This window comes from Numida meleagris, chromosome 16, assembly GCF_002078875.1.
Source record: "Numida meleagris isolate 19003 breed g44 Domestic line chromosome 16, NumMel1.0, whole genome shotgun sequence".
Lineage (NCBI taxonomy): Eukaryota > Metazoa > Chordata > Aves > Galliformes > Numididae > Numida > Numida meleagris.
The window spans coordinates 8550292-8565997 of record NC_034424.1 but is presented as its reverse complement, the minus strand read 5'-3'; the positions used below and the strand labels follow the sequence as shown (position 1 = coordinate 8565997).

Here is a 15706-nt window from a genome sequence, read left to right as displayed (position 1 = left end):
TGCCACTGAACCAAACCTTATCTCAGGTCATTTGCATTCATCTCCTGTCTGTAGATTAAAAGCAAAAAATAAAGTAAAATCATTCTCATTTTCTTAGTTTATTCAGTAATTGCCAAATGGGTTCTAGTGCAGCAACGTAGACTCCATGTACCAAACTTCTGCAGTTGCTATTTACAAAACTTTTGCAGACAAAATTCCAGTGAAGACAGGCAGTGAAAGGCTTTTCACTCAAGTTGAATGAGGTAACTAAATATGGTGAGGGTCTGAAAGAGGAACGGTTTACAGGATTATTACCAATTATTTTTTATTTTGGCTCATGCTGGTTAACCCATTGCCTAGCTAAAGGTGCTTACACAACTCACTGGTTGGACGGGGAGTGGGACTCAATCCTGCACTGCTATCAGTGACACATCTGTAGGATGCCAACTATAGACACATTGGTTTTGTTTCGTCAGCCAATCATTTTGTTGTAGCATGTTGCAATTATGCATGTCTTGGCTACAATGGTTAAAAAATTCTCTGAATGAGTGGACAGTCAAGACTAATATTTATTTTAAAAATTAAAACTAAATTGTAAGCACTTTTTTGTAAAACCAATGTCTGTTTTGTTACATACTTTTAATGTTGTGCTTTGTAAATGTCTTATTTGTGTAATAAATAAAGTTAATGCAAGTAGAAGTGCTGGCACTTACATCCAGAAAATGATGTAATTCCATTTTATTTTATTTTTTAAATACTTTCTGGCTTACTAATCAAGCAGCAACCCACCCAGTTTTCCTCTTTTATTATTTTGTTAAACTCTGGCTTCAGGAGAGTTCAACAAATGTTCGTAGTAAATGGATATAATTTCCTAGTTAGCAAACCAGTCATTAAAGAATACCTCTGGTGTACATTATTACAATGATCAATCAATATCAAAGTACTGAGCAAAAAGAGAGGAAAGGAATTCACCAGGACAGCTAACTAAAATCTGGGAAAATAATGTTGATTAAGATGGATTTGAATGACTTCAACACTGAATCTGAGGCACTCTTTTTAACAAATTGTTTTCAAGCTTAATAACGTGTATGTGTACCACAGCACACACCTCTCAGGAACATTGCTGTGAGAGCAGTCTGCTTTTTTTCATGGCTTTTTCTCAGCAGGACTGATTAAGTGATTATTTCCATTTTTGTTTATGCTGACAAAGATGACAAAAAGATTATATTCCCGTAGAAGGAAAGGGTGATATGAGACCCAGTGACAAATTAGACTAACTGTCAGTCAGATTACCTACTCTGGAATATTATTGTCTGGCAAAACCAATTTTCATGGGCTAGGTTTCTGCCCTGGTGCTCCCTCCTCAGCTTTCCGGCAGGTCCGGATGATCCACTCGTGCTCCTCATCATCTGAAAGGGAGAGAAAGAGATCACCACATGTCACCATTTCACATCAGAGATATGGGCTCTGCGGTAATGATTCTGATGACTCAGCTGTTTGATAAGATTAACTTGGGTGGAGCTGAGATTTACACATACATATGTGTATAAATATATATTGATTTTTTTATGGCCACATGCAGGAATTATGTTGAAAGGATCAGAAATGAAGATAACACTTTTTTTGAATACTATGTCTGTGTTGCTTGTCAGTTTGTGAAGAGTGAAGGCAAAGAAAAATCAATAGTCAGAGCTGGGGTTCTTCTCTTCCAGTTGTTCTGATGGTGCTGCTTTTGAAATGTGTGTTGTGATAGGTGTCACTAAGCTGATATATTACTGAGAGGCATATCTTAGACCATCTCATGTGTTCTTTGTTAGCATTCATGTCTGCCATATTCTCAGAGCATAACAGTGTGGAAAGAAAATGTCAAAGACAATGTAGGAAAAAACAGCTGTCCTGCAAAGGTCGAATAGAAATTTTGTGTATGAAATGAACAAATAACTTGGCAAATGTGAGTTGTGGCATCTTAATTCCAGGGACTTAAACAGTCTTGTTTTCAGAAACTGTTCTACAGCATTTTCTTGTGTTTGTTTAGGGGAAAAGAGGTCTGTGTAGTAGACCAGGAAGCCTTGGAAAAAGGAAAATACAATAGCTGTATTTATTTTGATATAAATTAAATACCTTAGAGCTGCTTCTTGGATTTACCACTGCCTTAACAAATTCTCGTGGTGAAGTGTGCTTCTCACCTGCCTCCACCTCAGTGTTAAGGGTTTTATAGCAGCCTTTATTACCTAATAGCAGAGATGGTTCCTAGGAGGGAGCACTGGAGGTTGTAGCGCTGGGGCTGGGAACATCTCTAGGTGTAGCACGGGATCCCACCTCCTTGCACAGCTGAGAGCCCTGCTCGGCGAGGGTGGAACTGATCAAGGATGAAGCCTGTTCCTTGGAAGGAGTCAAATTCTCATGGAAACCTTTCACTGGGGACTTGTACCTTTGGGTTAAAGTGATGTAGTAGCATTTGAAATGTAAAAGGAGTGAGCTGTGCTAATCTAAGAAGTGAACATTCACAGACGGGTGACAGATTAGGTTTGTGTACAAGAGTCTTCAACTGTGTTGTTAAATTTTATTGATTTTTCTAGTGGGTTTTGAATGGTCAGCTTTGCTCCTTTCCTTTTTTCCCCTTTTCCCCTTTTCCCTTTCCCTTCCATGCTGCCCCCCCTTGTTTTCTCCTTTCTGTTCAAGTGAGCTGAGTGCTGGTTTCACTTCTCACAAGGTGCTGCTCCCAGGGAGCTCTGCTGGCATCCTGGTCAAAGCAGGCTGAAGTAAAGCATGTGCCAAAGCATTTGTCCCTTGTCTGAAGGGCAGCACTCCCCTGCCACCCTGACAACCTCAGGCTCAGGAAGGCCTGTGGATCTTGGGACATTTCCCCAAGAGGTTTCCCTGTACTCTGCTCCTTGCACAGCAGCCGCTCTCTGACGAAGAGCTGCTGATGCTGACTGACCCTATTAATGACATATTTCTTATTCACAGGGAAATTAGGAGAAAATAAATCCTGGAAAATATGCAAAAAAGGAAAATTAAAAAGATGAGCACTGAACATCACTCGCAGACCACGCAATCCTGACACAGGCAGAGCTTCCACTGGGGGCTGCAGCAGGAATGCAAATGTGGTCCTTCAGCTTTCTTAAAAACAACATCAAAGCCGTAATCAACGTGCTGGCTTTTGTTCTATGCACTAGGTGTTCCAGCTCTGTAATGAGGCGATCACGTGAGCCCAGGCTATGACAGACATTGTCCAGTGCGAGTAGCTGTGGTTTTAGCTGGGATTTCCCTGACTTAAAAAAAATACTTTGTCTGAGCTTGTAGTAATGGCACAGAAATGAAACTTTGTCTATTTCTGTCATGGTGAAGAAATAAACAAACCTTAAACATGCTACACATCACCACTATCTAGTTCATATTTGAGTAATGATGTAAGTGGTTCGCTTGAGTACTAGAAATAATCAGCCCACCTTTGTAGTGAGAAATCTGTTGTGGTCACGTAACAGCATTGAGGCTACAGGCGCTGAGACAGGCAGATGCTACACCTGGCTTTGTGTCACGGGTTTCCAGCACAGCCTTGGCTTGCCTGGCTTCCTTCTGCACTGCTTTCATCACCCAGGCAGACTGCACCGTGCTTTTAGCCTCCCCAGACCAGCGTCACAATGTTCACGCAGCGATCAGATCCCCCGCAAATTAAATTAATCAGCTGTAAAAACTGAATGAGCTTTATGGATTTCAACTTTGTATATGAAAATGAATAACAGGTGTAGTGACTTAATATAAAAAAAAATTATATTCTAAAGCTAGTGCTAGCCCTACGATCCAGCACAAGCATGCTGTACAACTGCTCCTCGATGTAGGTAAGGGGAAAGGAAAGCACTGATCCAGCACAGCTAGAACCACAAAACCAGACATCAGAATGGCTCCAGGGCCAGCCATGGGAGAAGAGGCAGAGAAATATTAGAATGTAAAGAGTTAAGCTATGGTAAAACATACTTTTGCTACACTAAAGAAGACTGGTTGATAATTACTGTAGTTTTAGGGCTATTTGAATCAGTGCAGCTGCAACCTCTTCAGTAGTAACCCCTGAAACAAGACAAACTGGGTTTATTGTACTGAACAAGTCTTAAAGCTCCTCCCTGATTGTTAGTAATTGGCAGCAATGGACTTAACAGCCTCTTGACTACCCTTTTTACACTCTACCTGACTGTGCAGCTAACAATTTAAATCACAGATGCCGATCCTTCTTTGTGGCAGCTGCTTGTTAACTACACGTTCCTCTTTTTCTGTCACTGGCTGCTTCCATAACCCTGCAACACCAGGGTTAGATTGGAGAATCACATTTCATCAATATTTAAAATGGAATTAAACCTTGAAGTTTGATTAATGCTACCAGATAGTGAGTTGTAATTACTATTTTGCAAATTACAATTGTTTGAATATGTTAATATGATTGTCTAAGCACATCTTCACCTTCAGAAGTAATTTTCCCTTTAAAAAAGATTTGAAAAAAATACAAACTCTTTAATCAGTGGTAAATTATCACCCTGTGCACAATTAGGTGGTATGGGGTTCTTCACGTTGTGTGCTGAATTTGGTGTCAGCATATTTATCTTTACAAGTTTATCCTTTTTTTTTTTTTTAATGTATATTCCTCAGTACAATATACACTGAGGGAACACACTTTGCTGAAACAGGACTGATGTTTAAATTTGAAGGTAAAGAAGAAAGTTTTGGCTGAAAAGGTTACAGCGATCCATTGTGTCCCTGTTCAGCTGGTAAACATCAACAAGTTATTTACTCTGAAGTTAGCAAAATACACTGATTGCCACCATGGCATAGAATTGAAATCTCGAAGCAGAGAGAAAGTTAGATCTCAAGAGATGAGCTGCTAGAATATGTGTAACTATTGACTGAATATCATGAATTATTTCCTTATGTCTCAATCAAAAATAAGGTCAGTTTTCTACAACCCACAATACAGATTTTGAATACTATGGACCAGATCCTCAGCCAGCCCAACCTGAGACTGCTCCTTTTTTAATGTAAGTAATTAATTCAAGCTGTTTTTATTAAGCAGACTCAGAGCATATGGAGCCAATCCTGGTAGCCACCTGCATGACCAATCCTCAAAGCAGTGTCTGTCCCCACTGAATATCGGCTGGGGTGTAAGTCCTAGGGATCTGTTGCAATCTGGCTATCCATGCATCAGTTGTGATGGAGTATTTTTACATAACTAAGACCCAGGTGAGCCTGTTGATCCTACTTTGCTTCTGTAAGTAGCACCTCTTGCATTAGTTCTTCTTGCTTTGCAGGTCTCTTCCTTGTTTTGGGTGAATTTAGGGAAAGGTCCATGTGACAAGAAATTCTGCCAAAAATGCTGTAAGGTGTATTCCACAGTGAACTCAACGCTGCTGCAAAACTAAACCATTTACCTAATTTCCCATGTTCAGTCTAAAAGTAGTGTAGTAGGGGCAGGAATGACTTCCCCAACTACACACTCCATGTTTCTCTTGCAAGTACAATTAGAAACAGCTGAAAAGTCTGAGGGGCTTGGTTCAGGGTGCTTCTAAGGGAAGACTTGAAATTACACTGTGATTTAGGTGCATTTAACCTTCCTATGTTAACTGTATATTGCAAAGTTTAGAATGATTTGCTTCTAGTTATTGCTTTTTCGGTGTTGCTTATGGAAACTTCAACTGTGAGAGATTTTTTTGAGGCTTGGTAAGCCACGATATGTGACTGCCAGCAAACAGCAGTATCGTCTTGTAGGCTTCAGGATTTGCTCTCTAACTTGTGCTTTCTTGGGAAACCTCCTGGAGGTACATAGAAGGACGCACCACGGTGAGATTGGAACGTGGTGGCTTACACAGGGAAAGAGCTACACCGTCTACCTCAAAAACCTTTCATACCTGTGTTCTGACTCTGCCTTAGGTCTTCATACTGCACCATGCAGCTGCATGTGGCTTTGGTGTCTTAAAGGCTCTGTCTACACCAGAGGTTTGTTGTGTGCCAAAATTCAGATCCTTGGCTTCCACCACTGCACAATGGAGGGCTGGGACCAGGCGTGAGCTCTTGCTCACCCTTGCTGCCGTTACAAGCCATGAGAGCCAGGAGGGAAGCAGCTGTGCCCCAATGTTTCCCTCCATTGCAGGACTCACACTCCAGCGCACCCCGGAGCACACGCCTGTGGCTGTGAGACACAGCCAGGTGTCTGAGCAGCTTCCCATGAGCAGGGTTTATCAGAGTGCGTGTTTACAACAGACCATCCTTGAACTAGAGCTGAGTTTCCTCACTGTTTGTAGAGGGCCAAGCACACGCAGAACATTGTAAACAACAATATCAGTTAATTCTTTCGCATGCCTGACTCCTCCCGTCACCCGCGGTGCAGTTTATCATGTTCTTCCACTGCACAATCACAATCCTATGTGATAGCATCTCAGCCATGGATTCTGCCTGGCACACCCCTTTCATTTCCACTGCCCCTCTGGGTCCCTAGCACCACTTTCCTTACTGCGCCTGACCTCACCAACATCAAGGCTGGCAAGAGAACGAAAACATGTTTTCAATTAACCTTTGCTTCCACCCACAAATTCTCACCCTTCCATTTACATTTAATTACTGTAATTCCAAAATGGCCCCAAAATGAACTTTCCATCTCTTGTAAAACTTGTTTGCACGTGAGCGGTATAGCTGAATATAAGTGCCTATAGGACTTGTGAATAACCTGCCTAATGGGTTCACAATGGGATGGCTAGTGCACAAAGAAAGTTGTTTTTCTTGGCATGCCACTGTTTGGAACTAAAACTTCCACAGTTTCCAAAACGATAAGTATTTTAAGACCAGAAAACCACAAGGAACGGCATATCTGAGAAAGCTACAGCTACTGAAATTGCTGTAGTAATTGTGCCATGATGCCACTGTTAGTATTATCATTGCTGGTTGTAGTGCGAACCAACATGATTTGTATCTAATGATCTGTTTTACTGAATGGAGGATATTTTATATTAAAGCACTTAAACCAAGTTTAATATGAAAATATTTTCTTGGTTAAATGGATGAGTGGTCTCCAGCTACGTCCATCACCTGAACAGACTTTGATACTGAGAAAGACATAACAAATATGTGTTCTGCAACGGCATTCAAACCATCTCTGCCTTCTAACATTTGGGTCCCTAAACAACTTCCTCGTTGAGCATTGAGCATTACTTAGGTCTGCATCTCTTACATCAGGACAAAAGCTACTTATGTAAAAATAGGAAGAGGTAGACAAGAGACTTGGAGATCAAATTAAATAACTGCAGCAAAATTTCTAACCTTCCTCTTAGTGTAATATTTTTCAAGTCTTCTGAGTAGCACAGAAGTAATGAGCCAGGAAAGTATGTACTAGAAAATGGAGGATTTATATGAATGTGAGCAGAAAAACTGCCCTGGGACCAGCTGCAAGGGAAAAAGGTATACAGGAGATGGAGGAGACAAGACCAAAAGGTGAATTTGTATGGACTTGTATAGAGCCTTGTGGGTAACGAAAGCAAGCTGAGTTCCATGGCAGAGAGACAAAATACTTGTTGCAAAGGTATTTTGGAGGGATTTAAATAAAAGAAACCAGAAAGAGGAGTCAGCGGTAGGCAGGGGAGAATGCAGAAAGGACGAGAGCTTTGGTTGTTGCAAGAAAAGCAAAAGGCTTCTCATTTTCATATGCTCTATGGTTATAAATGGAGAGTAACATAGGCTCTCTATTTTACAAACTCCTTTTCTCAGGAATAAGTTTGTCAGCCAAAGTAAAGGAAAAAGATCAATGGATTGCAATAAATGCCATTTTACATAAAAATACATAAAATTTACAATTCGGTTAACTTGTCAAATGTTTTAAAAAAAAAAAACCCAGCAAATAATGGACACCATTTGTTTTGTTCAGAGCTCAGAGGTAGAGACCAAATTCTCTAAATTAATTTCTGCAAAAGCTGTTTCTTCTGTGTGCTTTTTTTCCTCCTCTTTTTTTTTTTTTCAAACAGGTCTGGATCCTATTCGTTGTAGAATATACTGATTACCAACTATTTTTAAGAGCTTTACACAAACATTATTTCTTTTGTTGTGTGAAATGCAGAATCAGCCATCTGGCAAATGCCCCAGAGCTAAAATCTTTTACATGACATATAATTCAAAATGATTAAATATACAACAGAAAATAGCTATAGCATTGCACTTAAAATAGCATGAACTTTTACTGCCGATCAAAACTGATTTCTTTAGCTTAACAAGTATCCAAAGAACAATTATTTGAAGAGCTTTTAAGAGTTTCAATATGTAGGAACTAAACCTCATCTAAATTCAGTGTCTTAAGTCAAATAAAAAAGAAACAAATGTACAAAAGATTAAATGGTCCTGTGTTGTAAGGAGACATTTAAATCGATGGGAAGCTAAATTCATTCGAGCAAAAATACTGTATCTCGTATACGTGTATTGGTGGGGCTTTCCTCTTCTCAGCAATAAGGGCATCTGCCAAAACACCTCCTACATTCTTAGGCAATGACTGGGGACTAGACTGGAATCAGACTGCTCATCCACTCCTCCATCATCAGAATGGGCAATTTCAAAGAAGAACAGGGAAGAAAGATCAATGCGTGATCCTCAAGTGCAGTCTTTCTTTTTTCTTTTTTCCATACACCACAGTCAACTCTAAGTTAAACTTGCTGTCTTTTCTCCAGAAATACTCCAGGCCTGAAAAACTGCCAGGTCCTCAACCCCATGCCCAATTCTCCAGTAGTTTATGAGAAAGAGCACGCACACATCTGTGTGTATTTGGGGTACATGAGGGTAGGTACAGAAATATTACTCTACGTAATTACTGAGTGGTTATGGCTGTTTCTCGACTATGTTTTTCACGCAAGTCAAAGTCTCCATTTCTCAGACAGCACTCGGTGCATTTCGCATTAGAGCTTTCAGTCAAAGAAGCCTAAATGTAGCAGATTTATCTCATGGATTTACATACTTGGATAAGCCTGATATGGATGAATACATCTCTGCTGACTTTCAAAAAAAACTGCTTCTAAATCCTTTCAGACCAAGCTTGAGAACCTTCATCCCACATTAATGATGTGAGGTAACTCTAAGTCCATGATTTCCAAGGCTTAAAATTAAAAGGTGTACTCAAACTTGCCTGTGGAGTTGGGTCAGCCTCAAAACCAAGGAAAACTAGATGGTCTAAACCCAGTCTTGTTAAAACTACAATAAAATCATATTCTTGGGTCTTGATCTTTTCAGCTTATAACGATTCCTTAAGCAGCAGGTCTTTTCCTGCTGCTTTTTATGAGACTTTCAGGCTTCTAGAAATCCTAGGCTGATTGCTGGCTTGGGACTGCAGCAGCACAGAAACCTCTACTCTTAATGGGCACTTGCCTTGGCTTTCTGGGCCTAATCCTGCTCTTAGTAACACGCATATTAATTCAGTTACCTGACTGAGTCTATAGCATAAAGGCAGGCTTTGTGTCTTCCTGTTGTTGATCTCGTGAAGAGATGCACGTATTTCAGGTAATACTGACTGCAGTGCAGAAAGCTACCACCCCGCGCACCGTACTCATACTAATTTAACCAGAAAATGGAACACAAAAGTAGAAGCACAGATTTGCTCATATTGCAAAGAGCAAAAGTGTGTTTCATACTATTTCACCCAGCATCAGGAGAGCTGCAGGAGAAACAGAGCAATTTTCATCAGAGGTATCTTTGCTTTTCATCAGAAGAGAGGTGACCCAGGCAATCTCCTATCGTGCTTTCCTCAGGAGAACAAGATTTCTATTTCTGACAGTATTTTATCTTTGAAAATTATGGGCCTCTCCAATATTTGGGGGTCCTAAAACTTGAATCATTTCTCTTCTTTTACCAACCTGCTTTGCATTAAACGTAGCATCATACATTTCCTACTTTTCCCTGAAAAAGTGGGAAATCCTCCCATCTTTCTATTGACTAAACTCTCTTACAAAGGTGCCAGGAGACCAATTTCTGGGAGAAAAAAAAAGAAGGAAGAATACTCTGACTGAAACAGGAGTCCAGTCCCAGTGCCTATTTAAAATAAACAACATATCTCCTTACAAACCAGTATTATTACTCTTATTTATGTGTCCAATTTTGTGTACTTTGCAATACTAGAAAAAAAAAAGACTGAAGAACGTATGAAGAATGAAGAGAAATTTGAGCATCCCCAAGGAAACAGAGGTTTGGAGATGGAGTAATAACTGCAAGACTGCAATGAGAATTTGGAAAACTTTGCTAGAGAAAAAGTATAACAAAACTGTTGCTGTCATTTCATTCTCTGGGCCTGATTATATCTTCATGATGGGCCTTTGCTCTGCTTTAACAGTAAGAGCTCTTTAAATAAATGAGGATCAGACCTCCGTGCTAGTGAAATGCAAAGCTTGCCAAATTTAGCAGGAGTCTCTACGGTACTCTACGAATACTCATCTTGACAAAGAAGTGGTGGAAGCAAACTCCGTAATTGTAAATGGAGACTATTTTTTTTCTGTCTTTTGGAATGATAGCTGGATGCTGCCAGTTCGGCAGGAAAGTCAGTGCCAAGGCAGTATGTTTCCTTGCTCTGTTTCCCAAACGGCCGAGAAACAATCAGAAATTGCTTCATAATAGGGCCAGGGTGAAAGGTGAGAACTGGAGTATTCTTTATGCCTGCTTCCAGACCTGAGGAAGATAGTGTCATTTTGGTAAACCTGTCAAGCTGTTGTAAGAACTTCCTGAATGCTTCCTACCATCTGCTTTTGATGCTTTCAAGACTTGGCTGGAAGCCTGGAGGTTTTCCTGCTCCTTCCTGCCCAACCTATAATGGAGTAATTCTGGATCTGTTCCCTGTCATTCCAGCCTCTTCCTCAGTTTCTTCTGCTTACAGCTGGGCTTTTTTAATTTTTTTTTTTTTTAACTACAGTGGCCTTGTGCCCTGAATCATCTCTCCTGGGGCAGAAAGAGTTCCTCTGATGTTGAACAAGTGCTGGGTTTTTCAATTGTGTTCATGTTCTTAAGAGGAAGGGTCTGGCCTACATGACACATTCCTTCTTCACACTCACATCAACAAGATTAACTTTGTGTCCCGGGTTCGCAGGGGAATGGTCACACAAAGCACATCTCCAGCAACTCTGTCAGACCGCATGCTGCGCCGCTCTGGTCAGTGAATATTGATTGATATAATTTGTAGGGTTTGAGATAATTGTCATCAAGGACAATGAGTTCAAAGAACAGATTAAAAAACAATAAATTGAATTCCAAGGCGTTCCCTCCTGTACTAATCTGTGTAGGTTCCTGTGTTTTTGGAAAGCATGTTGCTTATCTTCCTCATCAGTAGGCCCACTGCATTCCAGTATTTTGGATCAATGCCATTTGTAATAATCTAGATCAGTTTTTATTCAACGTTTATAAAACAGGCCATGTATCATAGGGTATATTTTATAGCAGATGGTATCTCCAATTCATTTAGCTTCCCCCCTTCACTTCCCTCCTCCGATATCATAGTGCACACTTATAAAAGCTCTTGAAAGTAGAGCCGAGAGGAATTTTTTTCAACAAATAGTAAATTTCCTGAAAAATGGAGTTTCCAAGCAACAAAATTGTTAAACTGTGGCACACTGAAAATGCAGCGTTCTGTCTTCTAGAAACACTGGGTCTTGTGATTTGGACATTTGGAAAAAAGAAAAAAAGAGGGGGGTGGTTGTTTTGAAAAGCATTTTTGTTAAAAATATATACACATATATCTGTACTGAAAAGGTGATAAACATGGAGTTTAAATAATCAGAACACAAAGCAATTGTTTCAGGTCAGATTATCTTTTTTGAGTTATCCCGGCGTCAGCTGTTGAGGGTTCTTCTGTTTGTATATTATTTGTAAAGTTTCCCTTTTGACTTGATGGGAACTGATTTTCATCAAGGTTTATTAATTTGGGGACTGATCCACGAGATCCGTTTTTTTACCAGGTTCTTCTCAAAACACAGCTCTAAGAATGTGACAAGACAGTTTCCTACTTAGCAAAGCATCAGCCCCAAAGCCCACTTAAATAAAACGGGCTGTTCTCACCCTTAAAGATAAGCAGATGCTTAAGCTCTGTGCTGGTTCACAACATGGCGTGCCAGTTTTCAGGATCAGAGCTGAACACCTTACTGCCATTCCTTTCCTTGAGATCATAACAGAAGAGATTGAAGATTTTCCTGAGATTAAGGTACTAAATGGGAATACAATTATTTCACTGTCATTTTAGAAAATGGGATCTATACAACTCTGAGGATACATAAATAGCTGAGAAGAATAAAGATTTAAGAAATATTTTAGCTCGGTGATAACAGAACCAAATCACAGACTTTTGAAAGTCTCCACTTTAACCACCCACCCTAAAAGATAGGACAAGCACATTTACCTAAGTTTATGTTGCCAAAGAAGTTGATCATACCTGCATTTCTCAGAAACCTCAGCTTGTAGTCAATGACAATTCTGGTTTTAGGATTATAGAATCCATCACCACAGTCGTAACATCCTTCTGGGATATTTCTGGGAGGATCCAGATTTGTAAGCTGAGAAATGCCTAAATTAGAAACAACAACGGCAAAGGATTTGCTTTATTTTGGCTTTTTTTTTTTTCTCCTGCATTTGTGCCTTTGATCAAAGTAACTAAGAAATATTACATCTCCAGGGCGTTTGCCATAAAAACAATGTCGTTGCTTTACAACGGATTTTATAAAACGTTTTGACATTTTTGCTGATGGGGAAAATGGAGAAATACACAAAAAGAATGGGGTAAAAAGATATCACCCATTTCCCTGCGGTGTATGATTCAGCCACGGAGCCAGCACGGCAAAGGCGGCTTCTAACCGAGCACAGCAGTGCTGGGAACACCTGCGAAACACAGGCTGGACACAAAGGTCCATTTCGGCTCTGCTGGAGGGCGGTGTGGGATGGGTGCGTGCCCGTTTCATTGCACGCTCCGGATGTGAAGTTACGGCCTTTGCTCCCCGGGGTCCCGGGGCGCCGCGTCACCGCGGGGCGGCCCCGCACGTGGGTACCTGCGGGTCTGAGCCCAGAGCAGATCTCGGTGTAGAACCTCCTGTCGTAGCCGTCGCAGTAATGCCACCTTTCAGCCGCGTATTCGAGGCCGTCTGCAAAAGTGAACTTCCCCTGCAAGGCACGTCCCGGCGCGCCCGGTGAGAGCCAGCAGCTCCCGGGCCGCGATCCCCGGCACCTCCCGCCGTACCTCCACGGGCACCCCGCGGTGCCACACCGCCTGGTACGTGCCGCCGCCGGGGAACAGCAGCGCGCCCCGCCCGTGGAACGTGCCGTCCCGCAGCTCGCCGCGGTACTCGGTGCCGGTGGGCAACGTGTAGGAGCCCCATCCCTCCATCCTGCGGGGGAAAAGGGGCGGTTGGGGCCGCTCTCCCCCGCCCAACTCCCAACTCCCCCCGCCGAGCCCACCTGCCGCGCACGGTGCCGCCGCAGTAGCGGCTGCCCGTCACCTCCATGGCGGCGCTGCGCGGCGCGGTCGCCATGGCAACACCGCCGCCTAGGGAGAGCAGCGGGCACGCACAGCCCCGCCCCCCGCCGCATGCGCATTCCTCCCCTCCCAGCGGCCGCGCATGCGCGGTGCTGGGCGGGCGCTGAGGGGAACTCAAGGAGAGCGGGCCGCCATGCCCGGCGCCGTGCAGGTGCCCTCCCTGGAGGAGCTTGACGTGCAGGAGGTGAGTGAGGGGCTGGCTCCGGCCCTGCTGGGTGCTGCTGGGGCGGCCGCTCCTAATGCCGTTTTTCCCCGCTGCAGGTGGCGGTCAGCTCGGCCGTGCTGAAGGCCGCGGCCCACCACTACGGCTCGCAGTGCGACCGGCCCAACAAGGAGTTCATGCTGTGCCGCTGGGAGGAGAAGGACCCGCGGAAGTGCCTGCAGGAGGGCCGCCAGGTCAACCAGTGCGCGCTCGACTTCTTCAGGTGAGCGGGCGGGGCGGTGGGCTCACAGCGCTTCTTAAGCCTTCTTAAGCTGTCCTGAGCTGCTGGAGGCAGAGGCAGTGCCACTGAGGGAAGGCACAGCCTCTGAGGGAGGTGTTGTGCTTTTTGTTTTATATGTTTATTTAGGGTTGACCTTGTCCTTTCACATTCTGCAGGGCACCTTGCTGCTTGCAGATATGTTATGAAATCTGGAAAACTGAAGCTGAGATTCCATGCTGTCTGTCACCTTTTTCACGCAATGCTCTACTGTAAAAACTCCAGTGGCTTCAGAATTGACCTCTTGTGACCAAAAATACAGCTGGAGGCATGTGTCAGTGTCATGCTCTTATGCTGCTAGTAGAACGCCTGACTCAGCTTGCTCAGAGCACATCCTCTTCCCTTGTAATGGGCAGTAATCAAAGCCTCCCTCCTTTCTGAGGTGAAGACATCGAAGTAATTGGGAATTATTAGAGCATCATGTAATACATGCAACATCAGTTAACAAAAGGAACATCCCATGTTGGGGAGCTATGTCCATCTCCTTCACAAGAACAGCCCCCACATACTGGTGAAGTTGTTGCTATTCCTGCTGGTAGCTACAATGATGCAAACTTCTGTGGTGCTGGCATTAAGTTCTGTTTAATGGTGCTTCAGATACTGACTTCTGACAACCTTAGGTGGATAGGAGGAATTACAACTAGGAAAATTTAGAAGTTGAGGTTTGAATGAGTAAGAGAGGCAAACATAAAGACTATACCACTTGCCAACAATTTTCTTTCTGCAATCTCTTACAGGAAGATTAAGGTACACTGTGCAGAGCCATTTACTGAATACTGGACATGCATTGACTATAGCAACTTGCAGGAGCTCCGTCGATGCCGAAAGCAGCAGGCTGTATTTGATAACTGTGTGTTAGAGAAGTTGGGCTGGGTGAGACCTGATCTGGGACAGCTCTCTAAGGTAACTGCCTACCTTTTTGTTTGGGTAGTCAGATTCTTCTTTTCCTTCCTATGTGCATTTTTCCAGACCAGGTGTCAAGCATCTATCACCTTCTAAGGTGGGAGAAAAGAACTCAACACTGGAAGTTTGTAGACCTTACTAGAGTAAACTCAAGACTCTTTCAGCATTCTCTAGTGTGCCTGAAGGAATTGCACTTTGCTCATATTTCTACACTTTAATGGAGAGACCCTTCCTTTAGTGGTGAAGCTCACGTGTCTCTAGAACTATGACATAGCTATGTATAAAATGCCCTTTCCTACTTTTTTTTAAAGTGCTTTGGAGATAGGAGCTGTCACCCAATCCATGTTGTGTCCTTAGTGTGGTCTGGTGGTACTTCCCTTAACCTAGCTTTTCCGTTAAATGCTATGAGAAGTTGCATAATTCTTTACTTTGTTTTTACAGGTCACAAAAGTGAAGACAGACCGACCTATCCCTGAGAATGCCTATCATTCTAGGCCTAGGCCAGAGCCTAATCCACCTGTTGAAGGAGAACTGAAGCCTTCTCCATTTGGCAGTAGGCTCTTTTTCTGGACCTGGTAAAGTCGGCAGACTGTGCTGTAACTAAAATGCAAGGATACGTTGTTTGCAAATGTAAATTGTCCAGTACACATTGAGTATAACTTTAACTTTCATGATTAAAGAAAAAAATCACACGACTTAGCAGATTTTCTTTAAACATATATGTCTGTATTTCTTAGCTGCTGTGATGTGTGAGTATCTCCACTTTGTGCTGTGTACTCTACAGCCCTTGGGGCCATCTTAACGCCATTGACAATGGTTGCTTGATGGT

At 42.6% G+C, this 15706-nt stretch overlaps 2 protein-coding genes across 6 annotated transcripts; one reads left to right on the top strand and one right to left on the bottom strand.

Moving 5' to 3' along the window:
- MORN5 (MORN repeat containing 5) lies at window positions 80-13554 on the bottom strand. 5 transcript variants are annotated; one of them, XM_021413723.1, is made up of 6 exons: window positions 13417-13554; window positions 13199-13346; window positions 13011-13122; window positions 12401-12532; window positions 1273-1388; window positions 80-263 (listed from the first exon to the last, which is right to left on the bottom strand). In XM_021413723.1, exons 1-5 carry the CDS (start codon window positions 13488-13490, stop codon window positions 1309-1311), a joined length of 546 nt encoding a protein of 181 aa, XP_021269398.1. In that variant the 5' UTR covers window positions 13491-13554; the 3' UTR covers window positions 80-263; window positions 1273-1308. The 5 variants fall into 5 exon arrangements, 4 of the variants coding, with proteins under 4 accessions (XP_021269398.1, XP_021269397.1, XP_021269396.1 ...); XM_021413722.1 differs by having other exon boundaries at window positions 1277-1388; XR_002443579.1 differs by adding an exon at window positions 12031-12127 and having other exon boundaries at window positions 83-1388.
- Window positions 13551-15576, top strand: NDUFA8 (NADH:ubiquinone oxidoreductase subunit A8). Its single transcript, XM_021413720.1, has 4 exons — window positions 13551-13679; window positions 13757-13920; window positions 14712-14877; window positions 15319-15576. Exons 1-4 carry the CDS (start codon window positions 13578-13580, stop codon window positions 15454-15456), a joined length of 570 nt encoding a protein of 189 aa, XP_021269395.1. The 5' UTR covers window positions 13551-13577; the 3' UTR covers window positions 15457-15576.

Excerpts from the sequence above, each read along its gene's own strand:
- NDUFA8 (XM_021413720.1), top strand. The coding sequence starts at position 13,578 with ATGCGCGGTGCTGGGCGGGCGCTGAGGGGAACTCAAGGAGAGCGGGCC. Across the intron at positions 13,680-13,756 it reads AGGAGCTTGACGTGCAGGAG|GTGGCGGTCAGCTCGGCCGT; the intron begins GTGAGTGAGGGG and ends TCCCCGCTGCAG. Across the intron at positions 13,921-14,711 it reads TGCGCGCTCGACTTCTTCAG|GAAGATTAAGGTACACTGTG; the intron begins GTGAGCGGGCGG and ends AATCTCTTACAG.
- MORN5 (XM_021413724.1), bottom strand. The coding sequence starts at position 13,490 with ATGGCGACCGCGCCGCGCAGCGCCGCCATGGAGGTGACGGGCAGCCGC. Across the intron at positions 13,347-13,416 it reads GGCGGCACCGTGCGCGGCAG|GATGGAGGGATGGGGCTCCT; the intron begins GTGGGCTCGGCG and ends TTTCCCCCGCAG. Across the intron at positions 13,123-13,198 it reads ACCGCGGGGTGCCCGTGGAG|GGGAAGTTCACTTTTGCAGA; the intron begins GTACGGCGGGAG and ends CGTGCCTTGCAG.